General features: G+C 33.8%; 1 protein-coding gene across 1 annotated transcript in view; it reads left to right on the top strand.

Annotated features, from left to right (window-relative positions):
* Window positions 1–20,747, top strand: part of WDR35 (WD repeat domain 35) — a 60,059-nt gene extending 39,312 nt beyond the window's left edge. The window contains exons 17-27 of the mRNA XM_061210564.1: window positions 4,710–4,790; window positions 9,061–9,197; window positions 9,514–9,717; window positions 10,583–10,729; window positions 11,339–11,471; window positions 13,508–13,618; window positions 14,536–14,700; window positions 15,684–15,824; window positions 16,495–16,651; window positions 19,999–20,239; window positions 20,539–20,747. Coding sequence (XP_061066547.1) covers window positions 4,710–4,790; window positions 9,061–9,197; window positions 9,514–9,717; window positions 10,583–10,729; window positions 11,339–11,471; window positions 13,508–13,618; window positions 14,536–14,700; window positions 15,684–15,824; window positions 16,495–16,651; window positions 19,999–20,239; window positions 20,539–20,689 — 1,668 coding nt within the window. The 3' untranslated portion in view covers window positions 20,690–20,747. The remainder of the gene's footprint in view (window positions 1–4,709; window positions 4,791–9,060; window positions 9,198–9,513; window positions 9,718–10,582; window positions 10,730–11,338; window positions 11,472–13,507; window positions 13,619–14,535; window positions 14,701–15,683; window positions 15,825–16,494; window positions 16,652–19,998; window positions 20,240–20,538) is intronic.
* The last annotated feature ends 633 nt before the right edge of the window (window positions 20,748–21,380 follow it).

Genomic DNA, 21,380 nt, shown 5'->3' with positions numbered 1-21,380 from the left:
CGTGGGATAAACTTGAGGATGGAAGTAAAATACTTTTTGAGTGTTAAGGTCCTTTTTCCATCCTTGGCCCTACTTGTATTAATTCCAAAATCACATGCCTGGAGAAGTGAGAGGATTATGCCTGGCTGTTCATAATGTGTGTGTAGCACACATGGTCAGTCTAGCACCAGGGGAAGTCTTTGCCTGGTGGAAAGTGTTTCTTAAGTAGTTTTAAAAGAGCAACATTTTATTTATTTATTTTTGAAGTTTGTTGTCTGGCTTGGCAAGTACTTCGGTTTCTATTAGATTTAGAGGTAGGTGAATTTCTCATAACATTACCATTGACTGGATTTCTTTATAAACCATGGTGTGCTGTTCTTTTCATTCATGAGGACCCTGCCTGTGGTCCCTGTTTGGTTAGTTACTCTGCTAGTCACTCCTCTAGCACGTGAGGTCATACTCTTCAAAACTGAACTTACTAGAACTCCTCCAGGACGTAGTATTCTGTGTTATTATTCAGGAGATAAACTGTTGTTTGATGGTTAATACTGAATCCATTTTTATACGTTTGAGTGTTATTATGAATTCTAGTTTCATACCTTTCCTTAAATCGTAGACCTTTCTTCAGATTATGTGTGAGAAAAGGGTGCCATTTGTGTGCAAAATTCTAATTCATTGATAAAGCATATTTTCCTTGAGAATTAGGAAATGAGTATTTAATGTTGATATTCCCTGCTTGATCATTTTCATCTCCAGTGACCCTCTGAAGGTACTGATTCTTCGATTTCTTTGTTGACCCATTGATTTTTTAGTTTAGTTTAGATGTTGTTTAGTTTCCATGTGTTTTTTTTTTTTTTCCAGTTTTCTTACTATAATTGATTTCTAGTTTTATACTGTTGTGGTCAGAAAAGATGCTTGATATCTTTTCAGTCTTTTAAAATTTATTGAGATTTGTTTTATGGCCTGGCATGGGATCTATCCTGGAGAATGTTCCATGAGCACTTGAAAAGAATGTATATTCTGCTGTGTTTGTGTCCTGTAGATATCTATTAAGTCCATTTGGTCTAATATGTCATTTAAGGCCACTGTTTTCTAATTGATTTTCTGTCTGGGTGATCTTTCCATTGATGTAAGTAGGGAATAAAGTTCCCTAATATTATTGTGTTACTGTCAATTTCTCCCTTTATGTCTGTTAATATTTGCTTTATATATTTAGGTGATCCTATGTTAGGTGCGTATATGTTTATGAATGTTATATCCTCTTCTTGGATTGACCCTTTTATCATTATATAATGCCCTTCCTTGTCTTTTGTTATAGACTTTGTTTTAAAGTCTATTTTGTCTGATATGAGTATTGCTACCCCAGCTTTCTTTTCATTTTTATGCATGTAATATCTTTTTCCATCCCTTCACTTTCAGTCTGTGTGTGTCTTTAGCTCTGAAATGAGTCTCTTGTAGGCAGCATATAGATGGGTCTTGTTTTTTTTAATCCATTCAGCCACACTATGTCTTTCGATTGGAGCATTTAGTCCATTTACAGTTAAAGTGATTATTGATAGATATGTACGGTACTTATTGCCATTTTGTTACTTGTTTTCTGGTTGTTTTTATAGTTCTTCCCTGTTCTTTACTTCTTCTTTTAGTCTCTTTCCTATTGGTCTGATGATCTTCTTTACTGTTATATTTGGGTTCCTGTCTCTTTGTTTTTGTGTATCTATTGTAGGTTTTTGGTTTGTAGCTGCCATGAAGTTCATATATATGACATTTCTATATCTATATCTATATTTATATGTCCATATATCTATTTGTTTTAAACTGATAGTCATTTAAGTTCAATTGCACTTTGAAAGCTCTACATTTTTTCACCCCCCCACGTTTTATGTTTTGGATATTTTACATATTTATGTATATCCCTTAACTGTTTATTGTAGTTATAGTTGATTTTACAATGTTTTGTTTTTTAACCTTCATACTAGCTTTTTAAAGTGATTGATCCACTGCCTGTACTATATATTTGCCTTTACCAGTGAGATTTTTTTCCCTTCGTATATTTTCTTATTTCTTGGTGATTTTCACTATTCTGTCTTCCAGGTCGCTCATGCATACTTCTATATCATCTAATCTGTTGTTGATTCCTTCTCCTGTAGTTTTCATTTCAGTTATTGTGTTCTTCAGTTCTGATTGGTTCCTTTTCATATTTTCTAATTATTTGTTGAAGTTCTCACTGTCTTCCTCTATTCTTTTCCCACGTTTGGTGAGCACTCTTAAGGCCATTGTTTTGAACTCTTTTATCAGGTAAATTACTTATTTCTGTTTCATGAGGGTTTTTCCCTGGGATGTTATGTTGTTCTTTCATTTGGAACATATTCCTCTATCTTCTCATTTTGGTTTACTTTCTCTTTTTGTCTCTATGAAATTAGGTGAAACAATTACCTATCCCATTCTTTAAGGTGTGTCCTTATGTGAGAACATTTGTATGCAGTCTGTGTGTGCCCAGTGGCTTTGGTGGGAGAGCTGCTTCTGAAGTGAGTGTAGGCCCGGACTTTTTCTAGGGTGTGCTGGGGCCGTTGCCTTGGAGGGATGGGCTGGAGCTGGGGAGGGGAGCAGGGGGCTAGAACTGGAACCCAGCACAGGTGGGGGCTTCTCCCGGGGCTTTCTGGGACTGCTGCCTTTGCAGAAGGTGGGGCTGGAGCTGGAAGGGCTACAGCCAGGGCCCAGTGCATGCTGCGTCTTCTCCCGTGGTGCAGTGGTGGTTGCCACCTCTGTTGGGGGTGCTAGAGCTGCAGCCCAGTGCAGGCTGGGAGACTGTGCTGATGTAGTCTTGGCAGGCGGGTCAGGGTTCCAGGCACTTTTCAATCTGCTGCCTCTGCAAGCAAGACTGTGCTTGCACCCTTTAAGAGCAGAGTCTCAGTTTCTTACAGCCCTCTGGTAAGCCCTACTGGTTTTAAAAATCAGCTAAGGGAGCTTGTCTTCCCAGTGCTGGACCCCAGGGCTGGGGTGCTCAGTGTTGGGTGTGAACCCCTTGCTCCTTAGGGAAGATCCCCATGCTTGTGATAAGCCCTTCCGTCTCTAGGTTGCCTGCTAGGGGTGTGGGTCTCGGCTAGATCACTTCCCCTCCCCTCCCACCAGACTCGGTGTGTTTTTTCTTTCTACAGCCTTGGTTGTAGAAGAGCCATTCTGCTAGTCTTCAAGTCATCCTCACAGAGAGCTGTTCTATATGTAGGTGTAGTTTTGGTGTGTTTGTGGAAGGAATTGAGCTCAGGGTCTCCCTGTGCCATCTTGGTGCTGCCCGATCTCTCTCCTTATCCTTCTATTTCTCCTTTTCTGTTTGTTTTTGGTATTATTTTTTATCCACAGATCGTCTTTTATGACTTTATCTTTTGACCCTCTTGCTTTGTTAAATTATCTAGCTAAAAATAAAAAATTTTCTAGTGATTAACCTTTTTATAAGGGTACGCTTAGTTTACATGTAGTACCAAAATAAAGTATATGAAAGGCCCCTATAATTTATAAGAAATATTTCGTTACATGTGCTTTTTTTGTGAATTAAATTTTATTCTGATTTTTTTCTGTTCATAAAAGCATACTGTTTGCCTATAGGTAATATAATTTTTTTGAGGAAATTTAGGGATTTTATAAAATTTTCTCATAATTTTAGTCAATTTCTACTTTTTAAAGAAAATATACATTTAAAAACCCAATAAACACATATAATGTGCCTACTAGAGCCTCATTATTAAACTTAGACATATTAAGTGCAAACTAAACATGATTCAATATTTACTTCTTATTTTCATCTTTTTAGTGTCTTCCCATGATAATAATTTTTGTAGTTTCTATTATATATGAAGCACTAACTTTCAGAGTTATAAATTTGATGTTATTTCATTTGGATTTAGGTTACTTTCTATTTCACTATGACATCACACACATATTTTAAAAAATTGCATTCTGGAGTTATGTTCATTATCAGACAATGTTATCCTATTCTTTTTACAGTGTTCTTGGAGGTATTAAGTATATTGGGAGTGTATTTCTTTTACTAGGGATTTAGAACAGCTACATTACATTATAATATGCATTTACCATACTTTATTTCTACAAGCCTGTATAACACTAGGACAAGAAACAGACATATAGCAGGCTCATGTATTTCCATGTTGGCAAATTAAATCTTCTTATGTAGGAAATGAATCTATCAAGGATGCCCTCCGGCTAATGTTACAGAGGACATACTTTTCAGTATGGTATGGGACTTTGATGTATGTGCTTAGATACAAATATAGTGTTTGTCAATTTCATTAAGAATTAAATTTAATGTTGCATGGAATGAATAAGAATTATCAAACTGTATAAACCATTTTTGGATTAATTCAGAAAATTTGAACTGATACTGGATCCTATTAGGGAATTAATACTGCTTATGTTAAGGTGTGATAATAGTAATGTGGCCGTGTAAGAGAACATCCTTATGTTTTAGAGGTATGAAATAGTTAGGGGTGAAATGTCATGTCTAAATTTACTTTACTTTAAAATACCTTAGCCAAAAAATTGACTGAAGCATATTTCTAAAATGTTAATAATTATTTAGATGATGTGTATATGGGTGTTAATGACATTCTCTCTCTTTTGTTGTTCTGAAAATTTTGATAATAAAAGTTAAAATCATGATATGGTAAAGAAGGAAAATTTTATACAGTTAAACATAACATTTGTTTTTGTCTTTAAAGGAACCCATTCAGACTTCTGGAAATATTTGTAATTTTGAGGATTTAGAAATTAAATCTGTTCTTTTGGATGAGATATTAAAGGTAATTCTTGTTAAAAAACAATTATATTTCTGTTGCTGGCTTGACTGGGATTCATTTTTGTACCAGGCAGTGTAGTGTCCTGGTTAGGAGTATGCATTGAGGAGTTCCAGCCCTGCTCTGTCACTTATACAACCTTTAGACAGGTTCCTTCATCTTTTAAAGTTTCTTTTTTCCTTTCCTGTTTATGAGCCTGTTTTTACCTCTATAAAATGTGGATAGTAATAGTACCTATCTTACAGGATTGTTATTTTATAAGGTAATGAGTGAAAAACAGCACAGTGCTACGACCAAGAGCTCATAAATGGTAGTTAGTTGTTTTCATTATTTTTATATTAATAACAGAGATACTGAAGAAATATTTGATAATTTTCTTTAGTCTTTTTCTTGTTCTAGGATATTTGAGTAACTTTTTTATTTGGGGGTCCACTGTTCTCCTATTTTATTTTTCAGGTTTTATAAAATAATCTATTTCTAATTCCAGATAAGGAATTCCAGATAATTTTTGAATCCCTACTTTGGCCTTCATTGAACGTTCTTTGAAAATTTTTTACTCTAAGAATGTATTGAAAGTTTACCTTCCTTTTATCCAAAATATTTATTTTTCCATGTACTACATATGTTTTTTGGAATTGGAATAGTGGATTTTAAATTTCCAGAAGTTAGTTGCATTTTGTAACATGTTTTCATATTTTGGTTTGACATGTAAATTGCAGCTCTTTTATTGGGAACCAGTTGTTTTCTGTGTCATGACCACCCTGCCGCAGCAGGAATGGCCCCCACCCAAAATTTGGTTTGCATGTAAAGAGTGATGACACCACAGATACACCAAAAGGGTGTAAAAAGTTCTTACAAACTTAATGAGTTTTTAGGGGAGAAAGGATAGGCTTCCCAAGCTGCTCCAAAGTTGGTTTGAGAGCAGGGAAAGGAGACTGGCTTGGGTTTTTTGGGTAGTTAGAGGGTGGGCCTAGGGTGAGGGTTCCCATGGGTAGGTAGAGATATGTGTGGTTTGAAACTCCTGTGTCACCAAAGGATGGAACACTTATGCTTTCTTATCAGCTTGTCCAAATGTGAGGCAGAAGGGGAAGGGGGAAGGGTGAGGCTTAAAAGCTATCAGCAGTCAAAGTCAAAAAGGAAGGTCTGAAGTTCTGTTACAATCTAGGTCTCTTAATGATTAACGTTAGATAAACATCAGAACATTATTCCTATAGCTGTAACCAGTATGTGGAAAGATAGATTTGATAGATTAGATAAATAAACAGAAGTAATTTTATAAAAATGGCATCACTGTACAATCTACTTGCTTAGTGTTTAATTTTAATTCAATAATGTGACAGTGAATCTGAAGGAATTGTAGAACATTAATTTTTTTTCACCACAAATGATACAGTTTTTCTGGGTTAAGAAAAAAACTGAAAAACCAAGAGGTTATTGCTTTTAAACTACATCTTAATTTTTAATAGTATTGATTGTCCACTCTAAAAGATGGTGTTTTTACATTTTCTCCCTCTTTCTCTCCTCTTTTTGTTAGGCACTTTGTTATTTTTATGTTGTCAGGATTTAGAACATTTACATTTTGTTTTGTAACCCTAATTTTCCACATATGTAGTCTTATATTTAAATGAAAGCTATTACCAGTCTTTTTCTACATTTTCTCTGTACATGAGTTCTTAATTTTGATTAATCTTTTAGTTGGCTGGATTTCATCATTATAATTTTTTTCAAGAAAGGCTCATAGTTGCTGATTGCCTTAAATTCTGGAATGCTTAAAAATGCCTGTGATGTGTTGCTCTGATGATTATATTGACTTTTATGAAGAATTTTTTAAAACACATATTTAAACTGGTTAGATGTACTTTAAAATTCTTGATACACATTTTATGCATATCTAATACTAGGATAAAGAATAACTACAGTACTGTTGCCCGGTTTACTGGCAGGCGTTGTTAACCTGTGAGGGAAACCCAGGTTCTCTGTGACAATTTTGTTATCTGTCTGACTTACTACATGCAAAGCCATAGAGAAAAGAATATTGTCATACCTTAGTTCCCTCTGAGGTCTTGTTGACCCAGGAAATATTTAGCTGAACTGTGGATTCCTTCAAGCATACAGTTTTAAGAAACAACATGAGTGTTGTACACCTAAAACTAATACAATGTTACATGCCAATTATATTTCAATAAAATAGGAAAAAGAAATAACATGAGAAATTTCTTGGAGGACTAGAGGAGAAGGAGTGCAGAAAGAAAAGGACGGGAATTAACGTTCACTAAAGTTCCTTTGTATGAGATGTTTGTTTGTGATTACAGCTGTACCTGGTAGATATTACACAGACCTCATTTTTAGGTGAGGAAGGCTCTTAGTGGCTGAAAATGATTTACCCAAAGTTCATCTGTTCATTGACTCAGCAAATATTTATTGAGAGCCAGTAAGACAGTTCCTGGCTTCAAGTAGAGGAGTTGGGGAGATAGACAAGAACTTCAGCAACTGGGAAGAGGGGCAGGGGTGCTGTGGTTCAGTCAGTAAGTGTATCTCTTCAAAGGTCTGAAGCAAGAGAGCATTGGGTCAGTTCTGAGACTGTGAATAATGTGAATAACACGGCTAGGCATTGTGCTCAGTGTTTGATATGTGTTATCTCACTTAATCCTCCCAATGCTAGGAAGTAAGTTTGATTACTATTCCATTTTTTCAGAGGAAGAATCTGAGGCTTGGAGAAATAAGCTGATTTGCCAGTGGCACCCGGTTAGCAGTAGGCAAAAGCATGATTTGACTCCAAGCTGTCTGGCTTCAAAGCTGGTGTGTGTAACTGTAGTGCTGACAGAAATGAGGCCGGGGAGAGGTAATGGGGTAGGGGGCCCAGGTCATAAGTGACCTCATATGCCTTGCTGTGGAGTTTGGACATGATCCTGGAGTCAGTGGCGGAGTAAGGCAGGAGAATGATATGATTAGGTTTATATTTGGGGAAGATGGCCCTGGCTTCCTGGGTGGGTAGGGAGTGGAGTAGGGCAGGTTCTAGAAAGAGCTGCCACATAACCAGCAAGGGATGGAATTAGGATTTGAGCTAAGGACTGTTTGAGTCCAAACCTCATACTCTTTCCATCCTACTTTGTACGGTAGTTCCCTAAGACCTTTTCAGTTTCTAGATACAGGGGTTCAGTTGCAGGGTGGGGAAGGGGTGTGTGTGGCTCAGTTAACCTTTTCAGAGAACTCTGGTCCATGGGAGCCATTACTCTTTTACACATGGGGGCTCTAATTTTCTTGTATGCTTCACTTTTTCATTACTTAGAAATATGTAGAATATCGGTGAGTATGTTATAACTGTTTGTTTTCTTTCTCTGGCTGTTAGCTAGTTCTTTCCTGCAAGACTGGCCTTTAAATTTTTTTTTTCTTTGTCAGGCTGCTAAATTATAAAAGGAAAGTAGTGATGAAAACCAGCCCTTTTTCTTTTTTTTAAAAAAAATTTGTCTGCTGCCCAACAGCATGTGGGCAGCACTTAAATTCTATTTAGCATTTTACTGTACTTGCTGTGTCATATTTCTGTCCATCTCTCCATCTGCCCATTAATCAGTCCTGTTTTTTAATATATTTCAGAGTTAGTACATATATACTTTAGCATGCATATCATTAAAGTTCACTAATTCAAGTTCAGTATTTGCTTATAGTTTTCTTTCACTTGGAATAAAATTTGCATACAATGAAATGCACAGATCTTAAGTGTACCAGCCAGTGAGTTATGACAAATGCATACAGTTGTGCAATTCAAACTCCTGTCAAGATACAGAACATTACTATCATGCTAGAAAGTTCCCTCATGCCTCTTCCCAGTAAATCTGTCCATACCCACCCTCAGAGCAACTGCTGTTTATAATTTTTTTTTCAATAATAGAAAAAAAGAGTAGATTAAGGAGTGAGGGGTAGAGGCCCTGCACATGGTATTTTCTGCTCCACTGGAGGCTGGCGGCACTTGGGACAGGAAGAGAGTAGCTCCTGGGGAAAGACATTTTGAGCCGAGAGAAACAAGGCTGCATAATTGTAAGGGACCCCTTTGACGACTGTCCCCTTTTCCCCTGATTGCCTCAGGAGGGACTTCACTTGTGGACTGTGGGTGTTTTCCAGATAATTCAAAAGACCCACACATGGCAATTTCTCTTTTTCCCAGTTTTGCTCATAATATGATGCAGTTGTTTATTTGTTTGCTGTTTTTACTGTAAAAAAGAAATACATACTCTAAAGGCAACTATTTGAATTTCTTTCTTTTCATCTTTACTTTTAGAATCCAGAATATCCAAACAAGGATTATATCATTAACTTTGAGATTCGGTCCCTGAGAGATAGCCGAGCACTGATTGAGAAGGTTGGAATTGAGGATGCATCTCAGTTCATAGAGGATAATCCACACCCCCGACTTTGGTATTTAAAAATAAATAAATAAAACCTCTCAAATTTTCAGGTGTAAAGTCTCAGCTCTGTCATCCCCTGCTCTCATACTAGGCTCCTGATGGGAATAGGCTTCTGTTCTTATTCTTCTTTTTAAAATATAGAAATTTATTTTAGATTCGGAAGTCTTCAACGTAAGCATAATATTATATGAAACGTATAAACATGTTAAAATAATCACTTTCCACCATGTTTCACTAGAAACAATAGGTGTAATAATTGAATTCTGATTCAAGACTCGTTTATCCGTAATTCGCCATCGGCTTTTCTGTTTCTCTTTTTAATAAAGGCGCCTACTGGCTGAAGCAGCTCTTCAGAAACTGGATTTGCACACTGCAGAGCAAGCGTTTGTGCGCTGCAAAGATTACCAAGGCATTAAGTTTGTGAAGCGCCTGGGTAACCTGCAGAGTGAGTCCATGAAGCAGGCGGAAGTGGCTGCCTACTTTGGCAGGTTCGAAGAGGCTGAAAGGATGTATCTCGATATGGACAGAAGGTAAGTGATAAAGGTGCAGGCATCCGGACTACTTCCAGAATTTGCGATTTTTTTTTTTTTTTTTTTCACAAACGAGGATTGTAAAATAGACTAAATGTATCATACCATCTCTTTCAGAAAATAATTTCAGTTTGGATTACAACCTAGATAGTCTACATGACCTACATTAATTTATGCTTTGTAATTTGGGGGCAGCTCTCTTCTCTGTTTTTATGTAATATTAATGACTGGCCATGGGAGACTTTTTTCACTTGGTAGGAAAAAAATTCATATGACTGCAGAGACTGGAGGCTTTATCATTTATTACACCATTCATTATTTGGGTTCTCTTTTTTGGTTTAGGCCATTATTTAATTTTCAGTTGTCAAGGAGCATGAAATAAAAATCAAAGGTATTTAGGGATTGAGTTTTATTCTTTATATTTCATTTTTATTTATATAAAATACTGTATGAACTTCATTTCAGCTGTGAACATTATATCTAATTTTTATTATTTGTACTTTCAGGAGGTTGCTAATACAACTCAAGCCCTGAAAAGAAATATAAAACCAAACATGTAAACATGAAATAAGTCTGATTATGTCTTAAGAAATTGATGAAAATAAGTGATTATTATTTAAGTCATTATTTTGCCAAGTAAATTGAAAGTCTAGGAAAATAAGAGGCAGGAAATTGTTTCCTTTTTCCTTTTGCAGGTTCTCTCCATTGCCTCTTACCTGGTCAGGCTAAATTTCTAAAATGTTTGGAGTTACCTTATCTGTCTCTTCATTGTTGTGTATTCTCAGTACCCTAGAATTGAACCTAGCACATAGTAGGCGCTTGATAGATACTTGTTGAATGAATGAATGAATGTCATTTTTTGTAGAGATCTGGCTATTGGCCTCCGGCTGAAGTTGGGAGATTGGTTTCGAGTACTCCAGCTCCTGAAAACTGGATCTGGTGATGCGGATGACAGTCTCCTTGAACAAGCCCACAATGCCATCGGAGACTACTTTGCTGATCGGCAAAAGTGGTAGGTAACCTATCTGGACCCCCTCATCCGTTCATTTGGCACTTAAAATTGTAACTGCCTGAGTACTTCCCTATGAAATAATGCTAGGGAAATGAAGACCATCCTTCCAGATCCCAAAATTCACATAGCTCTGGATTCACACTGAGGAGCAAGAGATCCTTCAAGCTGTCAGGTAAGCGCTGTAAGACTTTGGAGTTTCAAAACCCAGAAGACTTATACCGTAGTTCCAGGTAGCTTTCTACTGTTTGAGGCCACAGTTTATATTTTCTTTTGTTATTTATCGATTATTTTCAGAAATCGTTGACTTTTATTCTTAAGTTATTTTGATCAGTATGCTTATTTATTTATGTCAGTGTTTGGAAATACAACTGTATATCAGATTAAAACATATTTCTTAAGAACATTCAAAGAATGTTGTAACTAAAATATGCTATGCAGTCTTTAGTTTTGTTCTTTTTTCAATTTACATGCTTCAAAGACATTCTGTAACTAAAGATGATTAGAGTAATACTAGTGCTGGCATTCTAACGGAAGAACATTTTTAGTAAAAGTGCTTATTTATGAGGAGATTCACATTAGTTTTAAAAGGTTTTTATTTTCTTTCCATAGGTTGAATGCTGTACAATATTATGTACAAGGCCGGAACCAGGAACGCTTAGCTGAGTGTTATTATATGTTAGAGGATTATGAGGGATTGGAGGATCTTGCCAATTCACTTCCAGAAAACCACAAGTTGCTTCCAGTAGGTATTATAAATTTCAGTTTTTGGAGTTGTTAGGTTACTTTATAAGGTTTTTATGTCGTAGTCTGGAAATGTCCTCTGCAATATAGAAAATTAAAAATTAACTAAAACGTTACAGTTTCTTAGGCATGGAATGATGCTTTAGTTATTAAAACAATTTACCAGTATTACAGAATGCTTGAAACTGGAGAGGAAGAAATCAGTCATATTCCTACTATTTTAACATGATCACAGTCTTGTGTAGGCTTGTCAGTTTTGTAAACTTGCTTTAACAAATTAGCTGAACACATGAACTATTTACAGATGAAATGACATGTTGTCAGAGATTCGCTTCAAAATGATTTGAGGTGGGTCTGGGGAGTAGTGTGTGCGTATGTATGTTTGAAATTTGCTATAAGAAAAGTTTAAGATAGCTTAAACTTTTATTAGGCTCACAATAAACTTTTATTAGGTTATATTAGCAATAAAAGTCAAGATAGCTTGACTTTTATTAGGTTATATTAACAATAAAGGATTTAATGTTGAAAAAAAGAGAAGCTAAAAGCAGAGTCCTCTATAACTTTGTTCTAGATTTTCTTTTTAAGGCTCTTTAAATTAATTGTTGAATAATGTAAGTGAGCTTGTATTTTATTTGTTTTATCTGAAAGGTAAATCACTGAGTTGTACAAGACCTGCAGAGGTAGTAGCTCTCAACTGCAGGGTCTGGACATATATCAGTTGTGGGTTCTGCTACAAAATTTTGTCGGTTACTTAATAGATGAGTATAGAATTCTGTTAATTCAGTTCTTTTCTCTATTGTGAATTAGAGCAATTATTCCTGTAATAATGACATTTTTACACACCCTTATTCTCAATCTTATGTGTTTACTTGAGTAGGAAAACTGAAATTACTTACAACCCTGGGATTAGGGACTGTGTATCTGACATTATGCTGTCTGTCATCTGTTAGGTGTGTCTGATGACGCAGAAAAAAATGTTGCTGTACAGTATCCAAAACAATAATATTACTGATTAAGTACTAAGTAATTATAGCTATAATAATTAAATAATTAAAATAATTAAAAATTTTCAGTAGTACTGCAAATTTTAAATCAAGTTTTGGAGGATTTTTTAGTAATATGGGAAAATGTACAAAATATTTAAGTGAGGAACACAGGATACAAAACTATATATAATATGATTACGATATATTCACAAACACACATATATGTATATATTCATAGGACACAGATATTAGGAAATTACACCAGAATATAGAGAGAAGTTTCTTATGGGAATAAGATTATGTGTACCTTTATTTTTTCATATTTTCTAATTTTTTTTTTACCATAAGAATGTATTACTTTATAATCAGGAAAATATAAGCATTACTTTGAAAAAGATAGTCGGGCACAAAATTGTACTTTTATGATATATCCCAAAATATTTTAGGAGTAGAGATGGGGAGAGAAAACTCTGACCAATTAGATATTAAGAAAGAAAAAAAAAGTGATATTCTGAAGACGGCAAGTACAGCCCAAGGGGTGTGATCGGCGGTCATTGTGGTTCTCCCCCTCTGTTTTTGGTCCCGCTTCCTGAACTGATGAATGGTCAACTTGTCTGGGGCATTGCTTTGTAGAGGTATTTGAGAGCCCTGTGAGTGTCAGGTTTCCCTTAAGCCTCTAATTAATGATTGACATTGAGTATAACATCAATTGCCTTAAAGGGTTTTTTTTACTTACTAGCGTGGGGTTTGTTTTGGAGCTCGGTATTTCTGTAAACTAGCTACTGCACTGAGAGAAGGTAAGAGTGCAGTATCTTCAGAACCCGGTTGAAAATCAGATCCGTGCTGTGAGCCAGTGAAGCACAGATTTTATAGAAGGTGATGTTTTAGCATCTCTTCTGGTTTGCAGCCCCTGCCCCTACGTCCATTTAAAAGAAAAATTACTGTAGCCACCAGAAAATTTAATATTCTTATGTCCCTATGGAGTTTTATAAGTTAAAATATAAGTGATTTCCTCGTTCTCTGAGATCCGATAGTATTATTTTGTCCACAGGAAATAGCACAAATGTTTGTGAGAGCTGGAATGTGTGAACAAGCAGTGACTGCGTTTTTGAAATGTAATCAACCAAAGGCAGCAGTGGATACCTGTGTACATCTCAACCGAGTAAGGAACTGAAAATTAAAGTCACCATAGTGATGCTTTAAAGACTGTTGCCAGTAAGGGTTGGAGAGCTTGAGATGGATTTTGTGAAAGGAGCCAGATAGTCTCTTACTTAGTTGAGGACTGAGAAAATGTTGGAATTTGCATTTACCTCTTGAAATGCTACCATTAAGGGTGACCCGCTCATAACTAACTCAGTATGGGACCCTGAACAAACCCTGTGCTTTTAGTCTGGCAAGTTTTTGTCTGGAAGTAATTTCATAATTTTCTGCATTTCGTTAGGGTTGGGTTTTGTTTCCAAAGAAGGACCAGTTAATGGTCATTGCAAGAGGAAGGAATTGAGTTACTTTATCAGTATTTATTTTGGCAAATCTATTTTCCTTTCCCCTTATAGAAAACACATATTTGATATTTTTAAGAGCTGGAATTTAACTAAAATTAAAATGCAGAATTGTTGAAATTGTTGACTATCAATGTATTCTTTTAAGTATTTTCTTGAAGTATTTTATAAAGCTCCATTTGCTTTATAAAAATAACTTTTAAATGTTAAATCTGATAGGACATTTTCTTAACTGAAATTGCGTATTTTTTTTACTATAAACAAATGTATCTTTTTCTTGCTCATAGTTTGTGCAAAATTAGAATTATAAGATTAATGTGATTATAAACTTTGACGCTTTCTTTTTCAGATGTACTTCTTAAGCAAATCAGTCTTAGATCATTTGATTATTTTGACACGTTTGACTCCTAAAATTTATAATTGCTCTGATTTTAAGTGATTTTTAAAAACATATACCAGTTTTTAATTTTGATATAGTGTTATTTATTATTATAAACTTAAAGCTTTATCGTATGTATTTTAAGACATATCTGACTATAAATTCTTGGGTAATTGTATGCTATATATATATTTTCCCCAGTGGAACAAAGCTGTTGAATTGGCTAAAAGTCATAATATGAAGGAAATTGGTTCCCTGTTAGCGAGGTATGCATCTCATTTATTGGAAAAGAATAAAATTCTTGATGCCATAGAACTCTATCGGAAAGCCAGTTACTTTTATGATGCTGCTAAGCTGATGTTTAAGGTAATGTAATAATCTTGGTGAGTATTTGGCTTGTTCTAGTTACCAATGTTTTCTTAGAACTCAAGGATACATTTTCCGTTTTTTGGAAACAAATATTTGTTATAGCAGAATCCCTCTCATTTATTACTACTATAACCATGTGTTATCTTAGTATTATTACATTTTACTAAAAAGGCTGTTTATTACTTTTAGCACCTTATTGATGCTTAAGCAGTTTTATATTTACTTAATACCGAAGTTAACAGAGAATTATAGAATTTTCAGGGACCATAAAGTACAAATTCCCTTAACTGGAATTTAAATCCTGATGATAACAAAACTTTAAGTCCTTTTAAATGTGCAAGTTTTAAAGACATTACACTTTTTTTTTTTATTTAAGAAAGATTTTATTGTATATCACTTTTTTTTTTTATACAGCAGGTGCTTATTAGTTATCTATTTTATACATATTAGTGTATATATGTCAGTACCAATCTTGACGTTACACTTTTCATAGTATGCATTTGAGGGAACATGACTAGTAACAGTATTAATGGATGCCAATTTTACATTCTAGTCTATACTTTTCCCATTCGATTTAATGACAAAGGAAAAATTTCGCTCGGAATCATTTAAAAAAATTTAAATTTCTGAAGGATGTACCATGTTAAAGCCATCTTATCTCTGGGTACTTGGAACATTATTTTAAAAATCTCTTTGTTATATAAAATACTAGCCATTCTATGAAAGCTTTCTTCATTTTGATTTAATTATTTATCAGCATCTGTTATTTTCTAAAATTGTTTTGAGTTCTAACTCTAATGGCTAAATACTAAGGAAAGAACTAAGTACTTATCAGTACTATGGAAAAGAAAATGGGTGGTATTTATATTCCACCCTACTGACTTTCCTCCTTTTTTTAGAGAGTCGTATTTCAGAAATGATAATATTTGTACAAGTATAGATTAAGAAATATTTTCCCCCAATTCTTTAAATGTTTAAAGATTGCAGATGAAGAGGCAAAGAAAAGAACTAAACCTTTACGTGTTAAGAAGCTCTATGTACTATCAGCTTTACTTATAGAGCAATACCATGAACAAATGAAAAATGCCCAACGAGGAAAAGTTAAAGGAAAGAGCTCAGAGGTAAGGTAGAACATTAAGTAACATTAAGTCATCTGAAGTGTTTAAGGAAAAAAGAACTATCAAACTTCTCTTTATGGACAGGCCATTTAATTTACTTGTTTGCGTTTATTTTCTTAAATGATATGAGGAAAAGGAATGACTGATTTGGAATTACTGCTCACATTTAGACATTTCAACTTGGAAATATTGAAAATTATTTTTTTTTACTAATCTGTAATCTTTGCTTAAATTCCTTACTTGGTAAATCCTTTCTAATCAGTGAGTTTTAAAAACTTTCCTAGAATATATATATTATTTTAATGTGCAAATGAGCCTTATATTAACTTAAAGGTTAATCAATTCTATTTAAAAATTTGATGTTACTATGGGGAGGAGAGTCCTTTCACAATGTACCCGTATACAAATCACCATGATGTACACTTTAAATATCTTACAATTTGATTTGTCAATTATACCTCAATAAAACTGAAGAAAAAATTTGATCATATCAATTTAGCAAAGTGTGAATTATAATGGAGACATTAAGTCTGTAGTGACAGTTTTATAATGATAAAATCTTCTAATTGAGCTATTTTCATGTGTTGATATACCAGTTTCAGAAATCATCTCTATTGGAAGGACCATCGTTAGGGTCGTGCTGACAGAAAATGTGGGTCTGCTTTACTTGTAGGCCACTTCTGCTTTGGCTGGTTTGCTGGAAGAAGAAGTTCTGTCTACAACTAGTCGTTTCACAGATAATGCTTGGAGAGGGGCTGAGGCTTACCACTTCTTCATACTGGCACAGAGGCAGCTCTACGAGGGCTACGTTGACACTGCATTGAAGACAGGTGGGCATATTACCTAATGTATATAACATGTCTAAAAAATCATAAATTGTAAATGAAGGGCTAGCTCCTTCCAGTTGCCCTTACATTAATTTCAATAACACTTTTTTTCCTGTGGATTTATTTTCATATATTTGAGATTTGCTGTTTATGATCTGTTTTTCACATTCCCTTTTTGAAGTTCTTTTTAATTTTTTAATACATGGAAAGCAATATATACAGTTCACAGAAAAACCAGAAGTTTGAGATAAGCAAAAAGAACATTTATACCATTCACTATCACTTAAACACTTAATAGCCCAGTTCATATCCTTTTGTGTATGTGTGTGTGTATGTGTATATATATATATATATATATAAAATATAAACTATAAATATTTACATATTTAATATCTGTAATATGTATTACATTATGTATAATAATTATATAAAATATATATTTAAATAAAAATAAGTATATATATTTAGAAATAATTTGTTTTTTCACAATATTGGGAGTATAACAAACCATACTTTTGTGTACTTTTAAAAAAACATAATGATACGTTGTAAAATATTTCCATATTAGTAGATAGATTTCTGTAGCATTTAACTGTATGTTAAATGTTTTTTATAAAAATGATACTTACGTAACAATTTCAACCAAAACAGAAAAAAATACAAAAAAAGTAAAATAATCTTATAATTCAGAGATAATCATTGCTAACATTTGGGTGAACCTCCTTTTAGACATTTTTTCCAAGCCTATAAAATTGTATACAGTTTTATTTAAAATAATATCACACAATGTATGTTGCTCCGGAGTTTGATTTTTACCCTCAACAGTATATTGCAGTTATCTTTCCACGTTGATAAATGTAGATCTATGTTGTCATTTTTAATACCTATATAATGTGCCATAGTATTTATGTACTATAATTTATAGAAGATTATTTACATGTAGTATCAGGATCTTCATTTCTGGTTTAACAATATCTTCAAGTTTAGATAGGTTAACTCCAAAAGAGCATAGTTATGAGAATTATGTTATGAACCAAAGCATATGAATGACTCAGTTGTTACAACGCTTTCAGATGGGCCATGACAGCACTGCTGGCACTGTCACCGCTCACCCTGGGTCACATTGGTTGGGCCACTGTGAAATAGCCATCACCAGCACACATCACACCCCATTACATCATCAATCTATAGTACGATGGCATCATCTTTAAAAGAAACCTTTTAGAGAAATTCTTTTATTTGAATGTTTCTGGAATTCTATAGTGATGACTTTTCTTTTTCTTTATTCATTATTTTTGTAAGAGCTCTTTAGAAATTATATATAGTAACCCTCTGTCATATCTGTTGATTTTCCCTGGCATTTATAAGTTACAATTACTTAACCTCTCTAAGCTTCAGTTTCTTTTTGTGAAAAGTGGGAATAATAGGATCTTCTTCATAGGGTTGTTTTGAGGATTAAGTGAGAAATTTATGGAAAGAAAATTTACTTACTATAGTGCCTGGATATTGTGAGCCCTCGAGAAGTGGTAGCCATGATGATGATATTGACAGAGGCTTTTTACATAGTCCTATCAATCAGTCTCGATAGGGGTCATGCTCAGAAAGTCCTTCACTTCAAGGTTATTAAATATTGTATTTTATTTTAACTTCTTAGTTATTCCAAAACCATTTATTAAAAACTTATTCATCCCTCACAGATTAGAAGTTCTACCTCTATGAAACTAAATTCACACATTTTGTTAATCTCTTCCTAGGCTGTTATTTTCTAGACATGGATCTGTGTCTGTACTTTCTCTTATTTACCTTACTTTTACATTTTAATATCTGGAATTTCTGTTATCCTTCATTCCTCTTCTTTTATGAAAAACATTTTGGGTATTCGCTTGCATTTGTTCGTTCGGATTAACTTTAGAATCTTTTTGAAGGTGGGAAGAGTTTCAGTGAAGTCCTAGTGGATTTTGAATTAGAATTGCATTAATTTAATGTATTAATATTGGGATCATTGTTATGTTTATAATATTGAGTTTTCTCATCCAGAAACATCAATTTTTAAAAACCTTTTGTATATCTGTGTTTCTCTCTAAAGTTCTGTAGTTTTCTTGTATGCTCTGTACATTTCTTTTGTAGTTTATTCCTGTTTTTGTCATTGTTAGCACTGAGGAATGTACCTTTTTTTCTAATTGATTATCAGCTATACATAGGAATCATTTTTATTTTTGTATGTTTGTAACTTACCTTCATTGAATTTTAACTGATTAATATGTGATATAAGTTATGCACTGTTTAAAATAGTTGTATTTTATATAATTTATGCACAGTGTCTAGACTTACTATATTACAAGATCAGTTGGACTTTTAACTTGAGATTCTTTATCTACTGGGTGAAGATATCCATATGCTTTAATATTGTTGTCTTCGGTGATAAAATGATCTGAAACAATGTATACTCTGTAAATTATTGCCTGTGAACCTGTGAAATTAGAGGGTATTCTTTATTGTAACTCAATGAATTTCCTTTTTGTAAATTTCTTCCACTGAACTTTGTTGTAAACACTTGACCTCAACACCGGTTTATAGGAATCTAGTTGTAAAATGCATGATTATGTTGTTTTAAATTGTTTTGTGAAATTTCCAATATCATACCATAACAAGATATTTTTAAGATTGCAAGGTCTAGAGAATAAAAAGATACAATTTGGTTACCAATCTGATATTAGTTGTGCAGTGCATTTTTAAGAAAGAGATTATATCTCCAGCATAGAAAAATTGAAAATAAGTAGCTGGTATGGTAATAATAATATAATATATATAATATATTACCATATAATAATATGGTAGCTGTCAAAATAAATTGTCTGAACTGACAACTTACAGTCTCATTTTCACTTTTTTTCTCAAAGTTCTATTGTTTCAGTAAGACAGACAAAAGCAATAATCTGTTCAAAGAAACACAAAGAGAAAACATACGATTTCATACTTTGCTTTTTTAACAAAAAGAAACATATCTTGAGAATCCACAGAAATTCTAACATATTTATATGCAACAAAAGATGGGTGTTTTGACACCAATTATTTTTGGTCTGTGTATATATTTCTAAGTGGCACAGCCATGTGCATCATTTGATGATGGTTATTTTTATAGGCCCTGAGCTGTTAGCTGGAGTTACAGAATGCGGAGATCATGGAGCCTCCTTCCTCCTACTTGTTCTCTGGTCACCTACCATTGTTTTCTTTAAGTTTGCTAAAGTTCATGTAGGTTAAACTGAAACAGCTTAACATAGATTTTTTCCCATGCATGTTCAAGATATCATGATTGCTTTAAAAAATCCAAATTGTCTTCTGTTTCCTAGCTCTTCACCTGAGAGACTATGAAGACATTATCCCTGCCGTTGAGATCTACTCTCTGTTAGCACTCTGTGCGTGTGCCAGTAGGGCTTTTGGCACTTGTTCAAAAGCTTTTATTAAACTCGAATCTTTAGAGACCCTCAGTTCAGAACAGAAACAGCAATATGAAGATCTTGCTCTAGAAATCTTCACCAAACATACTCCAAAAGATAACAGAAAATCTGAATTGGACAGCCTTCTTGAAGGGTAGGCTAAATGTAACTAGTAGATGTCATTCTATAACACCTTACTAGAAGCTTGGATCTTTATATCTAAATAGTGTAATATAATAATTAAAGCACTAAATTTTGAAGTAATCTACCTTAACATAATACCCTATTTAATTTAGTCTTATAAGTATATTAATACTTGATTTTCTCATTGTAAGAAAAGTTTTTTATTTGAAACTTATCTTGAAATGCTTTTCGTTCTTCAGTTTTTGTAGTGTAATGAAGTTTTAAGGAATTAGAAGTTTCAAAGTATAATTGTCCCCTCTTATTTTACAGCGGGGAAGGGAAGCTGCCGACATGTGTTGCCACAGGAAACCCGGTCACTGAATATCAATTCTGGACGTGCAACGTGTGCAAGCACTGTGTCCTGGCTCAGGAAATAAGTAACTATAACTTCTGTCCCTTATGCCATAGTGCGGTGGGATGAAGAAATGACAAACTGCATATAATAGGAGTGTTTATATAACAATGTTGACTTTATGTAAATAAGCATCATTATTTCAGTTGTATTTTTATAAAAATTTTCTATATATATATAAAATACATAATATATACATATATAAAATTTTGTGTAAAAATACAACCATGAAATAATGATGCTGATTGTCATAAATATATGGCAATGGACCATATTGTCTGCCTGTCTGTCTTATTTATCTATCTATCTGTCTATTTATCTATCTTGTGGTTGGTTATATGATACTATGGAAATATTCCAAATAAGAAAATTTTTCTCACAGTGTCACAGTTACTAACAGGGAGGGATGGGGGAAACATGGGAATGGGGCAAAGTTGAATTTAGGGAACTGACATAACCTGTATTAGACAGAGGTTAAACAGTTGTAATACCAAAATGAGTACTGTCTCTAGCTGTGTTTAATTAAATAAGCATTGAAAGTCTTCTCTATTTTATTTTCAGAAGTGAAGAGAAGGCATTTTAAGACATAGTTTTTTACAATTTGAATTGTTTCTAATAGCTTAATTTTTATATAGCTTTTCCTTTTTAATCTACCCTTTTAGTTTCATCTAAGAGATGACATTTGGCACTTTGCTCTTCATATTATTGTGCCGAACACTTAGCTCTATTTATAATGATATACATTTATACAAAAACATCT

The sequence above is a fragment of the Eubalaena glacialis genome, chromosome 14 (assembly GCF_028564815.1).
Source record: "Eubalaena glacialis isolate mEubGla1 chromosome 14, mEubGla1.1.hap2.+ XY, whole genome shotgun sequence".
Taxonomy (NCBI): domain Eukaryota; kingdom Metazoa; phylum Chordata; class Mammalia; order Artiodactyla; family Balaenidae; genus Eubalaena; species Eubalaena glacialis.
Note: the sequence above shows the minus strand (reverse complement) of the source record. Positions and strands in the feature narration are given on the sequence as shown.